General features: G+C 39.1%; 2 protein-coding genes across 8 annotated transcripts; one reads left to right on the top strand and one right to left on the bottom strand.

Moving 5' to 3' along the window:
• The first annotated feature begins 681 nt into the window (after positions 1-681).
• noctb (nocturnin b) lies at positions 682-7,486 on the top strand. 5 transcript variants are annotated; one of them, XM_056737750.1, is made up of 4 exons: positions 682-868; positions 4,904-4,996; positions 5,153-5,428; positions 5,884-7,486. In XM_056737750.1, exons 2-4 carry the CDS (start codon positions 4,984-4,986, stop codon positions 6,738-6,740), a joined length of 1,146 nt encoding a protein of 381 aa, XP_056593728.1. In that variant the 5' UTR covers positions 682-868; positions 4,904-4,983; the 3' UTR covers positions 6,741-7,486. The 5 variants fall into 5 exon arrangements, with proteins under 5 accessions (XP_056593728.1, XP_056593732.1, XP_056593719.1 ...); XM_056737741.1 differs by lacking the exon at positions 682-868 and adding an exon at positions 910-3,221; XM_056737754.1 differs by lacking the exon at positions 4,904-4,996 and having other exon boundaries at positions 688-868.
• A 283-nt stretch (positions 7,487-7,769) lies between these two features.
• elf2b (E74-like factor 2b (ets domain transcription factor)) lies at positions 7,770-23,554 on the bottom strand. 3 transcript variants are annotated; one of them, XM_056735015.1, is made up of 9 exons: positions 23,214-23,554; positions 19,154-19,273; positions 17,891-18,110; positions 11,913-12,026; positions 11,648-11,824; positions 11,395-11,475; positions 10,261-10,450; positions 9,753-10,115; positions 7,770-9,664 (listed from the first exon to the last, which is right to left on the bottom strand). In XM_056735015.1, the coding sequence occupies exons 2-9, from the start codon at positions 19,226-19,228 to the stop codon at positions 8,914-8,916; spliced, it is 1,971 nt and encodes a 656-aa protein (XP_056590993.1). In that variant the 5' UTR covers positions 19,229-19,273; positions 23,214-23,554; the 3' UTR covers positions 7,770-8,913. The 3 variants fall into 3 exon arrangements, with proteins under 3 accessions (XP_056590993.1, XP_056591000.1, XP_056591009.1); XM_056735022.1 differs by lacking the exon at positions 23,214-23,554 and adding an exon at positions 20,375-20,771; XM_056735031.1 differs by lacking the exons at positions 17,891-18,110; positions 19,154-19,273; positions 23,214-23,554 and adding an exon at positions 14,786-14,912.
• Positions 23,555-23,621: the final 67 nt, after the last annotated feature.

Below are 23,621 nucleotides of genomic sequence, written 5' to 3'. Positions count from 1 at the left end.
CGCCAAAAGACAAAGTATTTCCTTATTGCTAAATCATAATCTAAAGTAGGATTTAACCAAATCCTCCACATCCATTGTTTCTAGCAATTCTGTTATTTTTTTTCAAATTATTACGAGTTTATTCTCGTAACATTTCGACTTTAATCTCGTAACATTTCGATTTTATTCTCGAAATCTTGTTTTTTTATTTATTTTTAACGTGGCACTAAAACGCCGTCGTAAAAAACGGCATAAAGTCTGAAATTAAAAATTAGGGTTAGGGAACGCCTCTTCTGTGTTCTGCAGAGACCGAGGATACTCACAACTGCGGTCTTGGTCACTCGAGAAAAAGTGTGACAGACTGTCCCACTAATTTTACCGTCCGGATTGCGTCGTTGACACGTGATGCGTGTTACTTTTTAAAGCGCTGCGGCGGATGGACCAATTATAGCCATGTGTGATTTACAAATCCTTGTTTTATATTTAAAAACGATTGGGGTCTCTGTTTAATAAATCTAACTATAAATGAAAATTAACTTAATTAATTACTTTATTGATTAATATAATTAAGTGTATTTAAAAAGATCCATTTTTTAGCAAGTAAAACCAGGTCTACCTGAGATTTCCACGATGCACCCAGAGATAGATACTATTGGGGCAGGATTCGCCTCGTTCCCTCTTGAGGAAGATTGTTGGATGTCTAAGCAACGTTTTATCCGGTAGATGGCAATGTTACTCCGCTGATCAGAGATCGGTTCATCCTATGACCTTGCTTTTGGTTCGAAGTGGTATTTTGTAACGAGCGCACGCACGAGATCACACGCAGGCTGAATGTATCGATACTTTCAGTAATTGACCGACCGGAGAACCAGTATTTTACGCCAATCTGGTGAGTGATGAAAGCCGACGTTTAGCCACGCTAACCTTTGATAGAACTGCACCGTGTCGTGTGCTTTCTGTTTCATAGGTCCGGGGGAGCGCAAGTTAGTAGACGTAACGTTAGTCTGGTCTCCAAAGTAGCCAACTCAAACGTAATGTATCATAATGTAATTAATCGTAAGGTTTCTGTATATCGATAGGTTCATATTGCGTTAGCAAAGCAGAGTTCGTGGGTTCGATCCCAGGGAATTAAGTACTGATAAAATATTAATTGGTGTGTTAAGCGTCTGACGCGAGCAGCTCGTGCTATAATAGCGATAATATACGTTACGCAACGTGTTAAATGTGCTTCCGTGTTGAACTTATCATTAGTTTATCCGCAAGGATACAAGATCAAGATAAGATCTTTAACTATAATAAAATACTGTACATGTTAGGTGCTACTACAAATAATAAAAAATGCGGATATGCCAATAGATATGTTTACCTATGGCGATTATTATAATATTATGTCTCTAATAAATCAGTAATCTCTTCTGTACTCTGACAGCTGAAGCCCATCTTATCTTGTCGTCGTTTTTCCCACGACCTCTCCCCAGCTGTCCTAGGTTTCATGACACAGATAGCTTTAGGTCACTTAGGGGTCAGACAGCAGGGATCTGATGGATCTCATGAATGAAGACCCCAATGTCTTGACTTACAAACCCATGATCTCACGCATAGAGTATCACATCAAGTTGAATCCCCCTTGAGATCATTTTTCCTGATTTATCATTGTAGTAGTGGTGCTGTAATACAAGGAGTGTGCTGTGCACTTTTACTCATTCTGTTTGTGTTGTTGATGATGCTATTTTTGATCTGTGACTTTTAAAAGTGACCTCAAGCTTTAAATTGAAGGACACACAAAGCAGAGAGGAATGGAGGGATTATCATTGGCTGTACAAGATGTTCTCATCTGTATCCGAACATTGGGAAATGCTTAGGTCAACACTTTCTGTTGGACCCATCTGCAAAGCACGTTCACAAAAGAGGAAACAATCTTACCAAATTAAACATTGTGGCACTGTGGTACTGTTATGGTGTCAGATGGGAGTGCCATAGTCATTTAATATAAACTGAGGTACAGAGTGATAACAATGGTAAGGTACCACTGTATAGTACATGATGCTCCAGGTTGAAGGCTCCCAAACATTCGATTAACTTACTTTGAAGTTGTTTGTGACTAATGAAAAATAACTTCTTAAAATTGCACTGACAAAAATGAAATATACTATAGATCATGTCACAAGACGTAAATAACCTTGGTCCAGAACCACTTCCTGTTTTATTTATTTATTTTCATTTCACTTCTACAATTAGTCTTAAATATGCTCGTTTAACATTTTAATCAGTTCTAAATCTTCTCTCGGTTGTATTTTGTTGTTACGTTTGTGTAGTGTTAAATAACTGAAACGGGAAGTGTTTTGCACTGGCGTTGTTGTTTACATATTGCGAAATTGTCTTTAGACACGTTCCGTGGTTTTAAAGGTTTACTCATATATTTGACGTTTCTATTCCTAGATATCACAGTTTAAAACTATGATATTTTTGTTTCAATGGCTGACAAAATCTTTAAAAAAAAAGACTTTACCGTTGCTCTACCAAAGCAAATACCTAAGCACATGGTAATATTTGGCAGCTCCTTTTAGTGGAGGATTGTATAGCGGTTTCGTGTTAACATGGCTAACGTAGGACATTCACATGACATAAACATGAAAAAAACAAGCTGTGCAAAGGGTGGCTACATATATATCTGTTAAAACAATAGAATTTTACTGTAAAAATCAAAAGGAAAAATTGTGTGTGGAGGGGGATTCATTTAAAATCAGCAAGTGACTCTTTTGACTGGTACTGTTGCAGAGTGTTGTTACCCTTGCAGAATTTTATGACAAGTTACACAGACTCATTCTCAGTTAAAAAAATTACACCATATGTGCTGAAATTGGCATTTGTTACACTATACCAGATCTTGAAGATGTTGTTTGTCGGCTATGTGCGTGCGTGCTTACGTAAGTGCACGCACATGCTTGTGTTTGTGTATGCATGTCTGTGTTGTAACCATTGTTACTTCTTCCTTTCTATGAAGTTGCATGTGTATAGTTTGGCTGTATTACGTGCACAAAATCATATGTTGAAACTTGGTTATATTGTGTATACCCTGTAAAAACTTGCTCAATCTTGTAACAATCTGTGCACTCACTGTGTGTGAGTCTATATGGTCTCAAACCTGTAATCTCAGTCTGACAGAAGCTATTTTACACGCAGCCAGTGGTGCATTGCTGTTTGAAACCACACTAACACAACTTCAAGAATTCAGGTTGTTGGTAAGATAAGCGATATTATTTTCCTATAAATGAAATGTGCAGAGTTATCGTTGATTATGTTGGTGTTTACTTTCTACTATTTGGTCATCTGCTATTCACCTGTGCAACTTGGGTTTACACTAATGAATTTGTATAGTGATTTACTATGTGTTTCACATCCGAGGTCCCATGTAAAGACCTTCTTTTCTTAGGTTTTAAGATAAAAACTGCATAAAGTCTATTTTGGGTTTATGGTTATGTCATAATTCTTGCAAAGACACATTATTAGTAGTACAAGATGGTAGCAGTTGGTATCAGATGGATCTGACATTGTATCTCCGAAACAACTAGTTTTCAGGAAAGGACGAAAAAAAAGTATTTTTTGAATAATGAAATACAGTATAATAAATACTATATAGTACATACTGTAGTTAAAGGGTTCATATGACGCGGCTCAAACAAATATTATCCTTTGTTTTAGATGTAATACAATGTGTATACATGATTTAAGGTTAACCTTTTGTCTTATTGCTCCTGTATGACATATCTCTTATTGCTCCCTAAACTTTTGTAAGTCGCTTTGGATAAAAGCATCTCCTAAGTGACTAAATGTAAATGTATACATGTTCCTAGAAGCAAAGAACCAAACAGAGTCTATTTTTAAATCAATCCCTGTGACATTTTTATTTGTACTAAAGATCTGAAATAGTTATTCAGATATTATATTGTGATGAAAAGTAGTAAAAGTGGTGGATAAGTGGATTGTAAAAGTGTACTGTACCCAATTCCCAGTGGCACTGGCATTATGAAAGAAGATTTTCTGGGTCTTTACAACAAAGATATTATACTTATTGCAGGTTGTGACTGTGGAATCCCCTTCGAATTTGACTGGATGCTATATTTATGATAAGCAGTAAAAATGTTTCTGTGGTCTGAGTGTCCATTCATTACACATAGTCAATGTAACCCTGTTTAGTCTTTATTCACTCAGCGAAATGCATTATCTACATAAAAGCCATTACTACTAGTGCTTATCTGAATTTAAGTTGGCCTTTTCTCCATGATGCTCTAGCATCTCTCAACGGTGAGCAACCGAAATCTCCAAAGATCTACAGAGCCGTGAAGCAACTGCGTTAGCAGCTAATGAAGAGTTAGTCATGGATGTTCAGTTGATTAAGATCAACATGATCTTACTAGTGACCTATAGACCCACAGCAGAGTTCTTGTGTAACCAACCGACACATTCTTTTGAATGGAAAAAGTCTACACCTGTGAATATGTATGGTACTGAGACTTTAAGATCAATGGAGCTATTACATGCATGAATGCCTTTGGGCTCAGAGTTCAGGGTGTGTTTCGCTGTCGGCTCGTGTTTGACCAATGCTGCTCGGTGTAACCATATGTCTGCTGCCCTAAGACGACAGGTGTGACACAGTGGGCGTGGCTCCTAGTAGAAATGTTGCCATGGTTGCTGTACTGTTTGCTGCTAGGAGACGTTTATCCTACAGTACACAATTGAATAAGGTAGTTATTCACCCTAGCGTCTTTCAAAACCTGTCTGTGACTCTTTGCTCTGTGGAATAGAAATGAAGATATTTTGAGAAATGTCTCAGTGGTTTTGTGTCCATGAAATGGAAGTCAATGGGGAACCGTGTTGTTTCGTTACCAACGTTCTTCAAAATATCTACTTTTGTGTTTTGCAGAAGAAACTCAGAAAGGTTTGGAATGACAGGAGGTTGTGTTAAAAAGGAATATGTCACTTTTGGTTGACCTTTTTCTCTAAATGTCAATACTTGGTATGTGCTCGGTTTTTATTAATACAGTATATAGTCCAAAATGTATATAATTGATGTTACCATCTACACTTTCTTTTATTCTTTTTAAATTTGAATTCTATATTCCTGTTAGACTGTGGAACGATCCTAATATGCCCATTGTTTTATTTCTTGTAGTGCGTTCCATGGGCAGCAGCACTAGTAGTTTGTATAGTGCCCTGGCAAATACCATCAGCAGCCCTGCTCTCTCTCAGCCGTGTGTCTCTGGGTACAGTCCAAATAGCGACCTGGATTTCCATCAGGACCCGGTGGACCCTTTGGGGCTGCTGCGAGAATGTAAAGAGGTTCTGAGAGACCGGCCAGCGCGACTGCACAGAACCTTTGTTCAGACCGGCCATTGGGACTCGGGGCAGATGCAGATCAGAGTTATGCAGTGGAATGTACTTGCACAAGGTGGAAATCTGACTGTACATTCACATTTATAAAGAATGATAAAAACACCATATGATTCATATTTTATATCATATCCAAGTGTACGAAATTACATGTAATTGGATCACTTTTATGCTAGAAAGTATTTGAAGAAGTGTTATATCCTCTTTTCTCACTGGCAGATAATGCACTTGTAGTTCACCCAAAAATGTCGTCATTTATTCGCTCTCATGTCATTGCAAACCTGTATTAGTTTCTTTCTTCTGCAGAAAACAAATTAAGTTATTCTGAAGAACAACATTGGCCAACATTGACTTCCATTGTATAATCACAAAACCTCAGAGACATTTCTAAAGATATCTTCTTTTGTGTTCCACAGATAGAAAGAGTCTTATGCAGGTTTTGAATGGCATTAGGGTAAATAAATGATATGAGAATTTCTTAAATTCCCTTTAATGACCACTCTCTCTTTGCAGCTCTCGGTGAAGGCATGGACAGTTTTGTGAAGTGCCCCCTGGATGCTCTGAACTGGCCTGAACGAAAGTATTTGATCCTGGAGGAGATCCTGACCCACAAACCTGACATCCTGTGTCTACAGGAAGTGGATCACTACTTTGACATGTTTCAGCCCATTCTGGCTAGTTTAGGCTACCAGAGCAGTTTCTGCCCCAAACCGTGGTCCCCGTGTCTGGATGTCGAGAACAACAATGGTCCTGATGGCTGTGCTCTGTTCTTCAACCACAAACGCTTCCAGTTGATAAACACGACGAACCTACGACTGTCTGCCATGATGCTTAAGACTAATCAGGTAGCGATTGTCGCTACGCTGCGTTGCCAAGCAACGCGGCGGGCGTTCTGTGTCGCCGTAACGCATCTGAAGGCACGGAGCGGGTGGGAGGTCCTACGTAGCGCGCAGGGGTCGGATCTTCTGCTGAACCTGAGGAACATTGCACAAAGTGTGGGCACTGAAGAAAACGGAAACTCTGACGTTCCTATGATAGTATGTGGTGATTTTAATGCAGAGCCAACAGAGGACGTCTACAGGAATTTTGCAACATCTAGTCTCGGATTGGACAGCGCATACAAGCATCTCAGCACGGACGGAAAAACAGAGCCACCTTACACAACGTGGAAGATCCGCCCAAGCGGGGAGAGCTGCCACACGCTGGATTACGTGTGGTATTCACACACAGCGTTCCATGTTCATGCAGTTTTGGACTTTCCTACACCAGAACAAATCGGACCAAATAGGCTGCCTTCCTATAACTACCCATCAGATCACCTCTCGCTCGTCTGTGACTTAGGCTTTAAGGATTTGAAGCCTGTTTGCTAATAAATCAGACTTAATGGTTGTTTCGCAAGATGTTTAACAAGTAGCGACTTGGCAATGTTTCCACATGTTCTGTGTTGTGTTTCTAAATAATTCTTGATGCAGTAAGTGCATTCTTAAAGGGACGGTTCACACAAAATAACGTTCTGTCATTGATTTCTCATATTAAATCCAACGTTTTGTCAATTTTTTCTAAATACTTTGTTGTTCCATAAAGTAAATCATGACTGCTGTTATTTTGGTGACCTATTATTTGTTTGAATGCAGCTGACTTTGAGAATGTAGATTTAAATGCAAAGAAAAACTTTTTCAGGTATGATTGAACTTGTTGGTGAGGCTAATGTGCATCCAACAAATGCATTGTTGTATTCCTGTTGCAGACTTAAATTAAACCAAATAGTTTGATAAAATATTGTGTTCATTCAAGCAATAGAAGTGTATTTTTGTCACTAATATTTTAGATTTATGCTTTATCACCTCCTATAAGCTTAACATTTTTGCAAAGGACATTTATCAGGTAACCACACTGCTCCTTAGTGGCGGAACATCTTACTGCATGAACATAAGTCATACTATGCATTTATTCAGTACACTAAAGCAGCCTGCATTACAGGTATTATGCAATGAGAACTGTTTTGTTGATATAAATTTAACACTTCTGCAGTGTTAAATAAATTAAATTAGGTAGAGAAGTATTTAGATAGTCTAGCCAAATGTAAGAATGTCACTGAATAAATAAACTATTAAAGTGAGAGCTGTTATAATTCATGAAAGTAAATGTGTTTCGTTTTGAATTTTAAAGCAACAGACAATGTTAAAGTATCTAGACTTTTTAATTAATAGTACACGTAAATAATAAACTATATCTTGTTTCTTATACAACTGGGGCCCAGATCTAACCCACATTATGATTGCTGATAGATTTTAATTATTTATTTATATAGAGACGGAAATGTTTGGCCTTCTGTTTATTTTTAGTGGGAATGCAACAGCACGGAAACGTATCATAAGAAAAACCACCAGGGCTCAAAATTCATGAAGTTTTTTTTTTATATTCGAGTAAAATCTACTTGAGTACACTTTGGAACAAGAGTACAACAAAATAGAATATACTTCAAATGTTGAATATACAAACTAGATTATTCTGAACACAAACATCTCGTTCTCTCTTTCAGAACGAATAAAAAGCAAATTGCAAAAGAAAAGGCGCAAGAAACATTTGGATGCATGCTGCCTATTGACCTCATTCTGTACTTCATTGACAACAAATCGCCATCATTTCAGCTGTCAAGTCTCTTGAAATTGGACTAGATCACATGAAAGACTCAAATGTTACAGACTGTTTTACTCCAAGAGCTTCGAAAATGGACTACAAGAATGCCTTGCAGTTTGTTTGCCAGTAATACTGTGCTTGGTACAATGTGTCGAAAAAAAGAGAGATTAACACAACAAAAGCCTAATAAGTGTGACTTACAACAAAATCAGAAAAATTTAACTGTTCTAAGGCTGCACTGTTTATAAATTCAGTAAACTGTATAATTCATATATACAAAGTCCTTAATTTCTCCCGTTATTAGAAGTGGAGGGAGAATCTCCTCAAAGTTCCTGTGAAATGGTAGCACACGGGCACAAGCGCGTGCTCACAGTGATCGTCAAAAGAAACTGCTGGTTTTGCGTTGCAATTCGAGTGTAAAAGAAAAAACTTTTTATACAAGTTATAAAAAGTCAGATTTACACTCGCTCATTCACATTTCAACTTCACTATTCGACTACTCACTCATTAGTGTTCTGTTAAGTTGTTAGTGTCTAAGTTTAAGTCAAAATAAAAAAGTTGGAGAACTGTAGTGATCTTTACACTGGTCCCTACACAAATTCATAATTGAAATGACAGACATCCAATAAACCTTTGACGTGCATGTAGATTTGATCCACATGATGGGTGAACTGCGGTGTGAGTCACAATGCTTGTTGCGTTTTTTTCGTCTGGTAATTTTTTTATACAATGAAAACACACTTGAACTCTGTACAAAATCTGTACAAGTCAACAGTAATCTCCAGATAATTTGGTATGTGGTACATATGGAAAAAAACACCCAGCGTGTGATTGAATAGTAACTGGGGTAAATGTGTCTATTCATTTATTATCATTCATGACGGAAAAAAAAGGCTTTGCTCCTCAGCTCTCGGCTGTTTCAGACTGTGGTTTTGCACCTTCTACCACCACTTCCACTATTTCCTGTGTGGTATTGTCCTGCTCAGGTCTTGTCTGGACCACGATCACCCGTTCTCCCGAAGTGCTGTCTGCTTTAGACTCGGAGTTCGGTGCGGCGCTCTTTGCTCTCGGAGAAAGCTGGCTCTGTTGAATCTGGATCTGTACAGGGACTGACATTGGATTCTGCACAGAAATTGAAGCAGGAACCGTTACTTGTGTGGGGCTCTGGATTGAGATCGGACTAGACACTGTCTGAACGGAGATTGGGAGTTGAGCTTGGGTCTGAATTGAAATGGGGACCTGCGTCTGAGCTTGAGTCCGCTGAGCAGGCACTGCCAGTCTGACCACCTGCGTCCCTGGCGCCATAGACACAGGTGTGAGGGCTCGGACGGCGAGGGGGGTGCCCATCAGATTGATGCCCGTAGGGGTACCAGGTTTGGTTTGAAGCTGGCACTGTGTTAGCTGGGAGGCAGGTATGGTGATTATCTTTGCGAGCTGGACTGTTATCTTGTCACCATTTTCCGCCGTAGCGGGCATCATCGTCGGTATGGTCTGGAACAAGACTTTGGGTGCGTTCCCGCCGGTCCCTGTGCCGGCATTGGTTGGCGCCGTGGTGAAGATCGATGGATTTGCTGATTGCACGGCCATGGTGGAGATTTTCTGACCCAAAGAATTTGTCATGACAACCGGCACTTGCATAGCAACCCGTACAGTCCTGGACACAAGATATATTATTAGACATTGCTATTCAAAACCATTTATCTGATCTAACACGCACCACTTTTAAATTCAACTTTGGTTACCTGGGTGCACTGGTATTGGAAACGATGGTTGCATGGGAGTGCTGTAATACATCGGCCGCCGTGGAGACTGTTACTATGCGCTGAAAGGGAGTTGCCGCCAGTGCACCTTTGGCTTTTGGAGAGCCTGGGTGAAGCAGAGTCCTACCACCCCCTCTTAAGATAGAAGGTGTTTTGGAGAATTCAGCATTCAACAGTGTGTCAGACGAAGGAGGTACACGCTCATAAGTTTTCTCTTCGCTTATGTCATCACCGGGGTCACACTTATCGTCATCTATGACGACAATGTCTTTAGGCATTTCCTTAAACTGGTACACCAACCTCTGACCTTCTACTTTAGCCAAGATACCTCTCTGATAGTAATACCTATGAGAGAACGACACAAAATTAACATACAAGGAAAGACAAATATAAAAACATGTGCTGTCCTGGACACTAATTCCTCAATGTGGCATTCAAGCCATGCAAAAAAACTAATGAAATCAAGTACTCGTTCACACAAATCTTTTACCTGAGTGCTCTGCCCATGGTTTCATAATTCATATCAGGTTTATTCTTGTGTTTGCCCCACAGCTTTGACACCGCTTTAGAGTCCACCAGTTTAAAGATGCCTTTCTCTCTCTGGGTCCACTTGATGTATTTGGGACAGGTGTTCTTATCCTGCAGAAGGTCTAAAAGAAACTCCCAAAGGTATGTGCTTCCTGTAAGAAAATGGCACCAGTAGAGAAAAATCTTAGCAATAATAGGCAACTAATAGCTATTGACAATTAAGCAAAATCAGGCATGTGATCAGCCAAGGACAAAAAAGAAGGAAGAGCGCACGTGCATGCGCCCTCGCCCAACCCCTCCAAAAATAGGCTTTAATGTTACGAAGTAAATGTTACATGATCAAAACAGGAAACTGTCTACCAAAGAATGATTTTTTTCACTTCGCAAACCAAATCAAACTATTATAACTTCCCAATTCCGTTTGCCAAATTTGGAAATATCAGTTCAAATGTTTATTAGTTTAACAGTCACCTAAACAATATTTCATAAAATAGGTTGATGGTTAGTGCAAATATCTTATGCAAATGTCAAATAAGATGGCATTTACAAATGGCCCTTGAGTAGTTTATACTATAGGCCTACTTTAAATTCCTTAAACAATAATTGAACACAAGAGACTTCCATACACAGCCACTAGCATCTACGTCATTCACACAGAGTTTTTTCAGAATTAATCTGCAGGTTTTGCAAACGATGCATGTTGAGGTTTAACCCCTTTAAAGGAATAGAACACATTCAAAATGAAATTTCTATCATCATTTACTCAGCCTGTTGTCATTTACAACCTGTATGACTTACTTGCTTCTGCAGAACACAAAAGAAGATCTGTTGAAAAATGTTGGTAACAGGAAAAGCACTGGTCCCCATTGACTTGCATTGGTTTTGTGTCCACACCTTAGAAGTCAATGGGACAAACGGTTTTTGGCCACCAACATTTTTCAAAATATCTTCTTTTGTGTCCTTCAGAAGAAAGAAAGTCACAGGTTTAAAATGACAACAGGGTGAGTAAAATATGACAAAAAAAAACATTTTCGGCTCTGTAAGTAAATATCTCAATTTTCAGTGCATATATTCTCTTATTTCCTCAAATACAAACCTTTTCCTTCTCTAGACTTCTTTTTGATGCCCAGATCCGGAGATCCATTTGAAATGTGATGGGGTTTAGGTCTGCGCCCAGCTAAAATAAATAACAACAACCGTTTAGAACCGGCCCCATTTCACTTTTCATGTTTTGTCTTGTTGCTCATAGGATGTGTTTATATATAAATGTCAACAAAAATTGCGGCCCCATATTTTTTTTCACTCCTGAACTTTCAATGCCTACAACTGTAATGTTCTTGCAGACTCACATTTTCTTCTCTTAGTGGGTTCCATCTCCAGCACTTCTGGTTCCTGTATAACAGTAACCATCTCCATGGGCTCAGAGTCTTCTGTACTGACCTCCACCACAGTCTCGGTCAGCACATCGGGCCGCATGGCAGCGTGCAGGAACTCAGAAGTGTTAACACACGGGGGCACAAAAACTTCTACACACCAGAAAGACAAAGAATCTTAGTAAAGAATCAAGATGTATAGGTATGTACAGTGTGTTATGTGATGGGGCACATTTTTTACCTGGGCTCCTGTCTCCACGTAAGCTGGAAGGAGAATCCATGTGCAGAAGAGCTTCTGCGGCCTCAATGGTTTTATCAGAGCAATAAACAGTTGAGCCATGAACCGATGCTTCCACTGCCATAGAGGAAAAACACACAAGTTGGTTAATATTCTTAAAAACTGTATGTATTGTGTGTGCATAGTATCAGACAGGATTGTTGTAAACGCCTTCTACAGGATTGTTTTATACACCTTCTACAGCATTATTTGTTAACATCAACTTTAATGTAATCTATGCAACATATACAACTTAACTTCATTCAATACTCAATTCAAGTCTGTCCTGTTTAACGTTCTAACCATACTTTTTAAGTACCTTTAAATTGTGATATCTTAGCGTTTTTGATATATAATACAGTGCTTGGTATCTACAGGTTGCTGTTTTTAATGCAATGGTAAATACACTGAATGGCCAACAGAGGGTGCCATTTGGGTGAAAAACCTGCACATTTTGGACTTCCCAAAACCATGATCCAATCCCACTAGGTTGAATCCCAAAGTAACATGTTTTGGCAAGAAAAAACTGCTTCAGCTAAAGCTGTCAGTCAAAATGATATCATGGAGATCAAAACGTCCTGATCAGTTCGTTTTGAAAGAGTAAAGGACAACACTTATGATGATGTCGCCTTACGACTTTGCACTTACATAGGAAATTGATTAAGAAGCTCACGTTCTAACAAAGACACATTAATGAAGCAACATATTGTATTAACAATCAAACGATTTAACAGCCAGTGGCAGATTTACATTTATGCATTTGGCAGATGCTTATATCCCAAGAGACATGTTTTTAGGCTACACATTTTGCAAGTACATTCCACAGAAATCCAGGCCAGGAGGACTGTACCTGTAACAAGTCAACTCAGCCCAATAAGCGTACACTAAAACAGTTTGGATGAAAGCATCTGCTAAATGACAAGTCACTTCCTTGTGGGTCTGAGTTAGCAACAGGTGTGGAGAAGCTGATCCGAGACCTGTGAAATCAGGCATACATAGGCAGAACCTGCAGCCCTGACTGTTTGACGTTGACGTCCATGGCCGCCAACACCTGTGCAAGTCTATCCGAGCCTTCGCTGAACTCTCATTACAACCCGACCCTATCCATGTTTGGGTATGTGTGTCTGTTGCCACACACAGGGGCTATCTTTAGACCGTGCCAGTCGTAACCACACACACACGGTGTCCTTTAAAATAGGTGACCCAGCATTCACTTGCTTCTTGAAACAAATCAGCCCTGGAGACAATGTACAAATTAAGCTATTATGAAATAAATATTGAAGTTGTATTTTGCTTCTCTGTAATTCTAAGAGAAAAAGAGAGAGTTGATGTATAGCTTCAAGAATGGAATAAATGTTACTCCTCTGAAGACATTTGTTTTTTGACTATAAGATATTCATTTAAACTAGATTCACACAAAATAAATAAAATACAATTCTGAGGCAATTAAGCATATTCATTCTGAAATACCAGATCTAACATGTGAAACGTTACGTCATAAACAATGCTTAACTCTTTAAAATAAGCAAAACACAAATAACGATCTATTAAATTCGAAATTAAAGCATTAAACAAATACGCCGATTGCGTACGTACTCAACGTATAAATTGAATAACCCCAAGCTAAAGATTTAGTATTGTGGCACTATTTTACCGCTAATAAAATAGCGGTCCAGAGGAAAGTAGTGCAGTCCCTCTTCACTTCCGTGTTTACAGTCGTCAGAGCTTTCCCTCCAGTTCTTTCTGAAGACGCTCTCAGAGTTTCCTGCCACTCAACACCCGCCCCGACTCTGATTGGACGCCGCTCTAACAAACGCCCCAAGAAAAAGACAAGACGATTGGTCCCGTGTAAGATTTCGAACAGAGCGCGAATCCTATTGGACGACGAGTGCTGTCATTCAAAGTTTAGACAGGCCAGCGGAATAACAATGCTTCCGCCATGAAATCTTAACATTCACTTGAAAAACTCAAAATACCCATTCGAAACCTTTACAACACCACCTGCCTAATGTGATAAAGAACAAAGACGCGTTTAAAGAAAATAAATTAGAGTGAATGTTGTTCTTAGGTGTTGTGACTTTAGCGATGAAAGCACGCCACGTGAATGCAAAAAAACAGCTACCACGCTTAGATAACGGGACATCTGCTAGAATAAATCAACGTGCATACAATTACACAAACAATGATTTCACCATACAGCTTAATACCGCAAATAAATCAAATTACAGTTTTAAATGTACAACACGCTTGTTGCTTTGCGTGCATTTTGTCTAACGTGTATCACATTTCTTTAGAGCACGAGGAGTTAACATCAAACAATCAGAAAATAAAGCTCTCGAGTACAATTTTATTGGGAACTCAATTTACGGAAGGGTAAAATAATATGAAGATTTAGAAAGCCGTATTATCAGTTAAGAAATAAAACTCAATGTCCTTCCGACTCCAGACAGCGTGGCAAAGACGTAGGAAAGACAACATCTCTCCCACTTCCTGGTTTCAGAGCAGCGCACCACCTCCAGAGAAACCCGTTATTTAAACACACTCCGCATTTTAAACCCCTCGCGCGCCGTGCAAACTCAACACTGTGCACAGCGAGCACACAAAACACAACCTGCGTAACTTACATTCACACCACTTTTCAACTTTCTAAAGCGAGCGGATAAGAAAAGCAGGCAACGCCATGCAGGTTGCCAACCAAGGTGATCACTTCCTGAAATGCCCTCCATTACTTTCTAGCACAACTTAACGGATATCAGCGCTACGGCTCGAGCGCCGCTCCTCAGCACCTCAAACAATCCCACGACGACAAGGTTTAAAAAGCGCTTTTTTGTTTTTACCTGCTCGTATAAGCAAATCGAGCTGGTTAGCGGGTCCCTCATGCAGCGACGTCGCCATGTTTCGTCCAGAGGTGCAGATTCACATTGACTCGCATTGAAAGCGTATAGAGACGCACGACTCGAATATCACTCCGCCTCCACAGGAAATCTCCACAAATTCAGCAGCACGCACAGATCCTTCCGCGGCATACACAGGAAATCCTCCGCGCTCTCGGCGTTTACGTTTAATTTACGTCAACAGTGGAGAGAGAATTCACTCAACCGGTGGGTTCGTGTCAAAGTCGCTTCTGTTTTTTCTCCACTTTAATATTATTAGCATACTATATACAATATAGGGCGATTAAAAACTGCGCACACTTGTGCTACATATACTTAGTAAAACAAACATTCAGCAATTCATCAGCTAATGTATGGACAGTCGCACATATGACTAGACTGAGCGATTAACATTTGTCATTTTCCTTTAGTCTTTGTGTGTTTGAGATTATGGAATTTAATTTAATTTAGATGTTGCCTATTCAATTACATAAACATACTCCTGTTCCATTTCTAAGCTCCTTTAATTGTGATCAAATCATCTTAAATTCCTCTGAACGAATAATTTGTTAAAACAATAATTATAAGCTGTCTAATGATCCGTTTTGTAATACATTTGATGAAATGTCCGCAAGAGGGCAGTGGCGATTTACCACCAAACAGCAATTTCCAAATCTCTCCATTAGAGTATCCATTACATATCTAGATTAGACAATATAGTCGTCGCCAGATATGTAATCACGATCATTTGATCGTTTTGTGAATTATTTAATAAGCATAACAACACACATGGATCACATTATAGCAATAGAAGGTTCCTTTTTTGTCAATGTGCTATACATAATACTCTGCATAGAGTACCCCAAAACTACTTCACTTGACTAGTGTTGATTTATCCATCCATCCATTTTCTACCGCTTATCCGAACTACCTCGGGTCACGGGGGGCCTGCGCCTATCTCAGGAGTCTTTGGGCATCAAGGCAGGATACACCCTGGATGGAGTGCCAACCCATCGCAGGGCACACACACTCACTCATTCACTCACGCACTCACACCCTACGGAAGTGTTGATTTATATTCTTCTAAAATAAGGGATAATGATATACAGTTAATTATTATTTTGGCTTCACAAAAATCTCACTGCCAAGACTAAATACTGCCAGAATACAAAAATAAACATGTTGAAGCGCAGTCAGAGCGAGTTTACAAAACACCATTAACTAATGCTGACCGTACATTTCTGTTACATTTACACAGAGAACTAAGAAAATAATTCTGCAGGTAACATCCGACTACACACAAGACAGAAAAGTTATAATGCATGGACATGGACTGTTGATTTCTAAGTTTTCTGCATTTAACTTAAAAAACTTTTTACTGTTTATGGATAATATGGGTATGGATATGCAAAATAACCAGCACTGCTACATTTACTGATACAAGTCTTGGTTCTGTGAAGAAGGGTTTTCTGTCTGAATGGCGGCAAAAACAACAAAAGTGGGCATGAGAACATCACTGACATGCGTTTCAAAGCTGGGATATTTCTTTCAAACTTGTCAGGTCTTTTTAAGTCTATTCATTTTGTGTGTGTTTATATTTGTTTATCAATTCTTCATTTACCCATCACAAAAGTCCCTCAGTGGGTGTATGTATGGTATAAGTAGGTCAATCAATATAGAAAACTTCTCTATCATTAAAATGTTTTTTTTTTTCACCAAAACCAAATTCATTACTTTTAAAATGATCAGCTAGCCTCACAATAGTCCCTTTCACACATACAGTCTTTACTGTTTAATTGCAAGAAAATTGCAAACAGATCATGTGTGAACAGGACCTTTACGGTAAAGCGTTTTTTCTAATTTTCCAGTAACAGAATTAGTAACGTTACCGGCAGATTCCAGTAAGTGGGGATGTGTGAACGAAGATTAACGTTAAGAGCACGTACAACGCATAAAGCGTGGACTGCTTTGGCCCAATCATAACACTCCATTATTTCTGCACCGAAGTTGATCAAAACAGTGCCAAACACTTTCTCGTGTATTCGCCAAACTGCCCACGTCACTCGTCCACTTTCTGTGTATCTGTATGTAGGAACATTACTGTTTTCTTGCTTCTGCATTTGTCCTCATATAGTTCAGGTCAGTTTGAAAGTTTTCTATCTACCTGTTGTACCGCAAAGTTGGGATGTGTAAAGAAAGAAGTAAAGAAAGAAGTAAAATTACCAGAGAAAAGGACTGACACCAACCAAAAGCTGTAATAGTTCCTCCGAGTTTAATAAGGCTGCTTGTGCATCGTCACAGTCATCAGCATACATGCAGATTCAAGAGACAAAACATAACAGGTATCCAACTTTGGTCACAGAAACAGAAGCCGGCGGAGCAGTTCTCTCATCTCTTGTTAGTTTGCCCCCTTCGTCTTGACATGCCTATCACGCATGCACAGATCTTTATTGCCGTAAATACATAAAGTGACCGTACACTGTCTACCCCGCACGCGAGCAGCACGGCACAGTGTGCTTGGGTAAAGAGCAAGTATATGACCCAAACATCAACAACAAGTTCGTTCACAGCAACATCCCCATTGTTAAAAAGGATCAAATGAACTCTCACAGTGTATATATAAGATTTAGCTGAGTTCGGTAAAAACAAAAATCACACCCCCACCATATTTTCAAACATAACTCTGGTTGTATTGCAGCTATTAGGAAACTTCCGCTTGATGACATCATATTACTGGTATTTTGAGACAACTGTGTGAACGCTGCCATTTTCCATTGCTTGCGTGAACAGCACATTTCTGTATTTACAATAAATTTACCTGAATGAATTTACCAGTAATTTACCAGCATTTCTATGTGAAAAACGCTATTGCTTCTTGCTGACATTGTTAGGGTACTATTAGGTTTCAAGTATTAAAGAGAATGACAAAGTGCAGTCATTGTTTTGATTCAATTTAACATAACATTAAAAATAATCTCCTAACAAAGAAAATAGGTATCGAACAACATGAGGGTCATTTAAATGACAAAAATGACCTATGATGAGTAGTTTGAACGGTGTGATTCTTACCTGTCTCCATAACTTCTGTCTCCATGACTTCAGTCTCCACCTCCTGCTCCTCGGCTACACCCTGCATCAGGTAGGTCTCATCATCATACACCAGGACCTGAGCAGCGAAGCCCTGCTCCATCCGAGCGCTGGGAACCTGTTCCACGATCACTGCAGGATACTCCGCTTCCCCTTCCACTTCTCCTTCCATTTCCCCCTCCATCTCACACACTCCTTCCTCCTGAAAGAGAAACAGAGACTGTGTCAAATAGTTTAAGAACAATTTCTAAATTGGCGTTTCTGATTTATTTTTGGCAGGTTTTTAACTTAATTCAGTAACAGTGGGAGAGACAAGGGGGGGATAGATCGGACCACAAGTCAAGATTCAAACTCAGTCACACGAAGCGCAACTGCGACACACATCAGCTTTGACTAAATAAGCATTTCTCATTGAAAACCCTAAAAAACAAAATTTCCTTTCGACTGAAGGGAAAGTAAAAATTCACAAAAATGTGTGGGGTACAGAGGGCTGTATGATATTAAAGAAAAATGTGATACGTGAAAACTTCCTAAAAAACATGATATGCAATTAAATACTCCATTGTAGTTGCAATTAGCCTATTCCAATACAAAAAAAAACTAAAAAAAATGCTGATAATTTGATATATAATAGGTAACAAGTGTTTAAGAAAATTATATTTTAAAACCTTTTCAAAATTTTGGTACCTATACATGTAATTTAAAAAACTTGGTTGTGTTTAGTTGAAGTAATAAAGTCATAAGTATCTGTAATGGCACAAGAGTAAATTATGAGAGAATTTTTATGGACTATTTCTATTTCTACAAATAGTAAGTAAAACACTTTGGAAGTCTAAGACTGCAGTTTAGTCTTGCATAGCCATTCTGGCCAATTCTGATACAGAAGACGGTTAGTTACATATTAAGTTTCCTCAGGAATATCTCAGTTCCTCAGGCACCCTAAAACTCCCAACATGTTTTAAAGATCTGGTCACTGGATTTGGATCTGTTGAAACCATCTTTAAAAATCTTTAAAAAATGTTGGGAGTTTTATGCTTCTTCCTATGAGGTGCAAATTGTGGCAGTTTGGTGTCATGTTAACGTTACTTTTTTAACTGACAAAAACTTGGGAACCATGATTCATGCAACATGCATCAAATGTCTGTAAATAGTTTGTGGGCGCGCCGTCAGTGCCAAAGACATGCGCCAACTGCACATAAAGGACAAATGTGCAGGAACTGGACCTTGTAGAGGAAAAAGTCTTACCGGTAAATGGTCGTCCACTGCAGTGACATACTCCACCACTGCTCCTCCACTGTCTACGAGCACAACAGACGTCATGACTCATACCCAGCTCTCTACTGACACCAATGGCAACCTCCAGAACTGCAGACAGAGAACAAAAAAATATTAAAATACATTTAAATAATAAATAATTGTATAATGAATTGCTTTTTGTGAATAAAATTATTGTATTGTCAAAGCCAAGATACAGTTCACACAACATATTGTAAACAAACATTACTAAATGTTACAAGCAGATTCTAGGCTTTTTAACCTACTCTCCCTCTCTCTTGTCTGCTTGTCTGGGTCAAACAGGAAACTCAGTCTTGCTAAGGAACAGAACACCAAAACAGGAAGCCTGTCGGTGGAACATTGATGCCATGGCAACAACCAACATGCTTTGGTTTGTGGCATGTTAAGCGCTGACACAATTAAAGCAACAGGCCACTCCCAAATTGTGAGGTTTTCTCATTACACTTTCATTACAGAGAGAAAGGACGAGAGACAATCGGAGTGAGTGTGACACCCTAGCAGCTAAATTATTAAGTAACTTTACTGCTTCAGATTGCTAAAGTGACGGAGCAATGCAATTCAGTGGTGAACTGTTAATGCTCTCAAACATAAAAAAAATTCAAGTTGCTTGTCAGGATGAGCAAGTAAAATTCTCTCTCACTTGCCCATACCAAACATTCACATGTCCCGGACAAATGTCAAGCAGTTCACTTTAGAATTTGCCCCCATTCACTCTCCATAGTAATTTTTATCCGTAAATGGCAAGTTCATGGGGTCAAATTTTGAAGTGAACTACTCCTTTAAAGTGCCCTGCCCTACTACCATAGAAACAACGTCACAAGGTCTGTGAAGGGACGAAGGGGTGTGACAGCTAAATGTGACATGCACACTTCCTCACAGATGTGTCTGGATCATGTTATCTGCAAATGACAAAATGACAAGTATTTCCACATAGCAGCCATCCCAAAATGTGCTTAAAGTTCTTAGCCAAACACAAATACATTAATTTAGCAAATATCATGCAACAAAACTAGATGTAGATATTCCCTTTTGCAAGTTCAACTGTTTTAGCACACAACACTAAATTGTGATCTTGTGGGTATACTGTTCCCTGAGGGCATTGAGTTGATCCACACAAGTTGCGATATCAGATGTTATCAGGAAAAATCTAGTTATTCATCCGTTTCCAACCTTTTGTTCCTGGTGCAGCTGTAAAAATCCCACAGCGTTCCCCCTCCAAGATCCATACCGATTTCCAGGAAACACTCCCAAGACATTTCCTTAAAAAAGGTATCCAGTCCACTTCAACCATGGCTTCCTTTTCTTCCAAGATCTCCACATTCCAACAACCTGACTCCACAGAATCCAGTCGCTTTGCCAAAAAACATCATCAGGGAAATAATGGCTAAAGTAGAAATCATAAAGAGGCTGACTGACACAACCTAAATTGTTTCGCTTTCTGTTTTTTTTCTTTCTTCCTATGTTTAGCAGCTATTTCTCTTCTAAGAATAAGTTTAGTCCCTGCTCATGTCTAAAGAGTAAGGCAGCGTCTGTAAGTTCGACTCAGCATTCTGTGAGGCAGGATCACATGGTCTGAGCTTTCCGAACAGGCATCACATGACCAACGCACAACGCTGCTTTTGTGTCCTCAACAGACTCTCCAGTGATGCAACGTCCCACCTTTAAATACACACACACACACACAGCCAAAGCCAAAATCCAGCCTCCACCCAACCGCCCTTCAGATGCAACATATTATTCCTCAACTAGAGTCAGCTTGCATCATCTTTCCATCAAAACAACTTCTGCTTTAAAAAAAGATTCAATTCTTGCTTTTAAATAAATTTGCTCAACCATATGTTTCAAATCCGTAATACTCCTAAAGTGAGACATAGAAGTTGGGACTTCTGTGGTACTTTGAGAAGGGGTCAATGTGTACTGTTGATCGATGCATGGAAAATATCAATATATAAACATTTAATTTTGGGGTGAACTGTTCCATTACATTCTGTGGTCCTTTCTATTTAATGTTAAGAACACGGAATGACACACTAGTGCAGATGGCACACAAAAACACTGTGTGGGAGTCGGTGGGGGTCAAACATTTGAGCAAAACAGGCCAAATGTTAACTGACCTTGTGCAAATTGGTTTACGAAGCAGAACGAATTTTCCTGTATTCAAAACATGCTATCCGATGACTTGAAGACTTACAGTGCATTGTGGCATCACATCCCGACAAATTCATTAGGAAACAAAGAGCACAACCAACATCTTAATAATAAATTCTACATAATTGTGAGATGGTGGTCTAGCAGGTTAAACCACTGAACTGGTAAATCAAATGTTGCTGGTTCGATCCCAGCAGCCACCACCAGTGTGTCCTTGAGCAAGACACTTTACTCCATGTTGCTCCAGGGGGATTGTCCCTGTAATAAGTGGATAAAAGCGTCTGCCAAATGACTAAATTAAATTAAATTAATTAAATTAATAATTGAAAAACACAAGCAAGATTTCTAGTTATGAAATATCCATTGGAATAGTTCAGCTGGGTCAGTGAGAAACAAAAGATGGCAAAAATGTGAATCTACTATGAACAAAATACTATGTCTTGTGTTTATTATGAGCTCAAGAGCACCAAACACTTCCTTCTAAACATTTGGAAAGGAAGGGATATCCAAACTTTTCCGGTCTTAAACAGCAAAGTAAATATGGTTATATTTCATGAGCAAGTTTATCAAACAGTCTGTGCTTCCATGACAACACTGATGTGTCATCAAGGTTTACAACGAAACAACAAACAATGATTTGTTCAGTTTTGGAGTTAAATACGATCTTGAGGGCAACCACAATGTTTACTGGACATCCATAACACACAAGCCTAATTTACTTACACCATGTCTACACCGGTCGCAACAGGCACGACGCACCGCATCCAGTGTGGACAAAATGTAAAATTATAATGGGTTGTTATGTGTTTCTAATATCTTTTGTCGTGTCGCCCGGTGTAAACAGGGTGTTAATCTGTCTAGGCCTTTGACCTAGGTCCACATTGTTGCCATTGATAAAGAAACTTTATCACCATATAAAACCCACTCAAGCTAGAGACATTTAATAACACACCAAAGATATCTATTCAAGGTACGTTAAGGGCCGGGCACTTTTCATACCTTATCTTCAGAAATCAGCAACTGCTCAAACAGATCAAAGTCCTCTGCAAGTCTACACTGTTCACTTCACTTTCAGCAGTGTAAACATACAGGTCATAGAAAGTTAAATGCCAAGCCTACACAAGTGAATAAATCTAAACCAGGTTTAGGACAAGCCGGTGCTATTTATTCATTAAAATGTAATGTAAATGCATAATGCATGTAAAGCAGTGCCTGAAGAAAAGCTGATCCTGTTGCACTCTGTCCAATTTAGTGGGCGTTGCAATATAAACATTGGAGGAAAAACGACACAGCGACATCATCTCAGCTCTAAGTTACGAGGAAAACCACAATTTAAGCATTCGTGTGTTGTTTAAAGGTCCAAAACAGCAAGCTGAAAGTCTGACTCTATTCAGTATGCAATACACAAATGTGTCAAAAATCTTTGAGTTAATACACGTTTTACACACTGTACTTCAATTAAAAATATCAAATAAGATTCCTAAACTAATTAGATAACAAAAGACTAGATTTTTAGGTCACTTAAATTTCATTCAAATCCAACAACAACTTTCAAAAGAGAAATCTGTCGTATATGCCTGCTTATCAACTCTCTACTAGCATTTAGCTTAGCCAGCTAGCAAATAGGAGCGCTTTGAGTTACTCGACGTAAACTTATGAGACCTTTAAACAGATAAACGATTAAACACTTTCACGCGTGTTAATGTGACCGAATAACTTTTTCATTAATAAAGTAAAACTAATGGAAAAGCCCAGTATAGCGTAGGTATCCTCTTAGCTTCAGACCCAAAGCTACGCTAATATAACCGCATAGTTGCTGCTCGTTCATTAAAAGATGGAAACTTTCAAGTAAATGACTTACCTTATAAAGCTGTTTCTTTTAACGAAATCCACAGTATTGTTTTCCTCGGTTTGCACGCATATGAAATAAGATGGGGGTAACGTTACTGACGGTATTACTGCTGTGGTGCCGAGGGTGAGTTCGTCAGACTGTGGCTGTTAGCTGCTAAGCGCTAACACACCTGATACACACAAACAATCACACACAGAAAGACACACACACTACTAAGCGCACACTGTACCACACTGAACGATCAACCACAAAAACAGCGATCCCAGTACAATTCTCATTCCCTGCGATGACGGGACAGCCGGGAAACAAGTAAAGTGTGTTTGCAGCAGATTCAGATCAGAGTCATGATGTAGTAGTAGCTCCCTTTCTCTCTCTCTCTCTCTTTACACAAACACACTATTGTTTTATATATTTCTT

This window comes from Triplophysa dalaica, chromosome 2, assembly GCF_015846415.1.
Source record: "Triplophysa dalaica isolate WHDGS20190420 chromosome 2, ASM1584641v1, whole genome shotgun sequence".
Classification (NCBI taxonomy): domain Eukaryota; kingdom Metazoa; phylum Chordata; class Actinopteri; order Cypriniformes; family Nemacheilidae; genus Triplophysa; species Triplophysa dalaica.
Note: the sequence above shows the minus strand (reverse complement) of the source record. Positions and strands in the feature narration are given on the sequence as shown.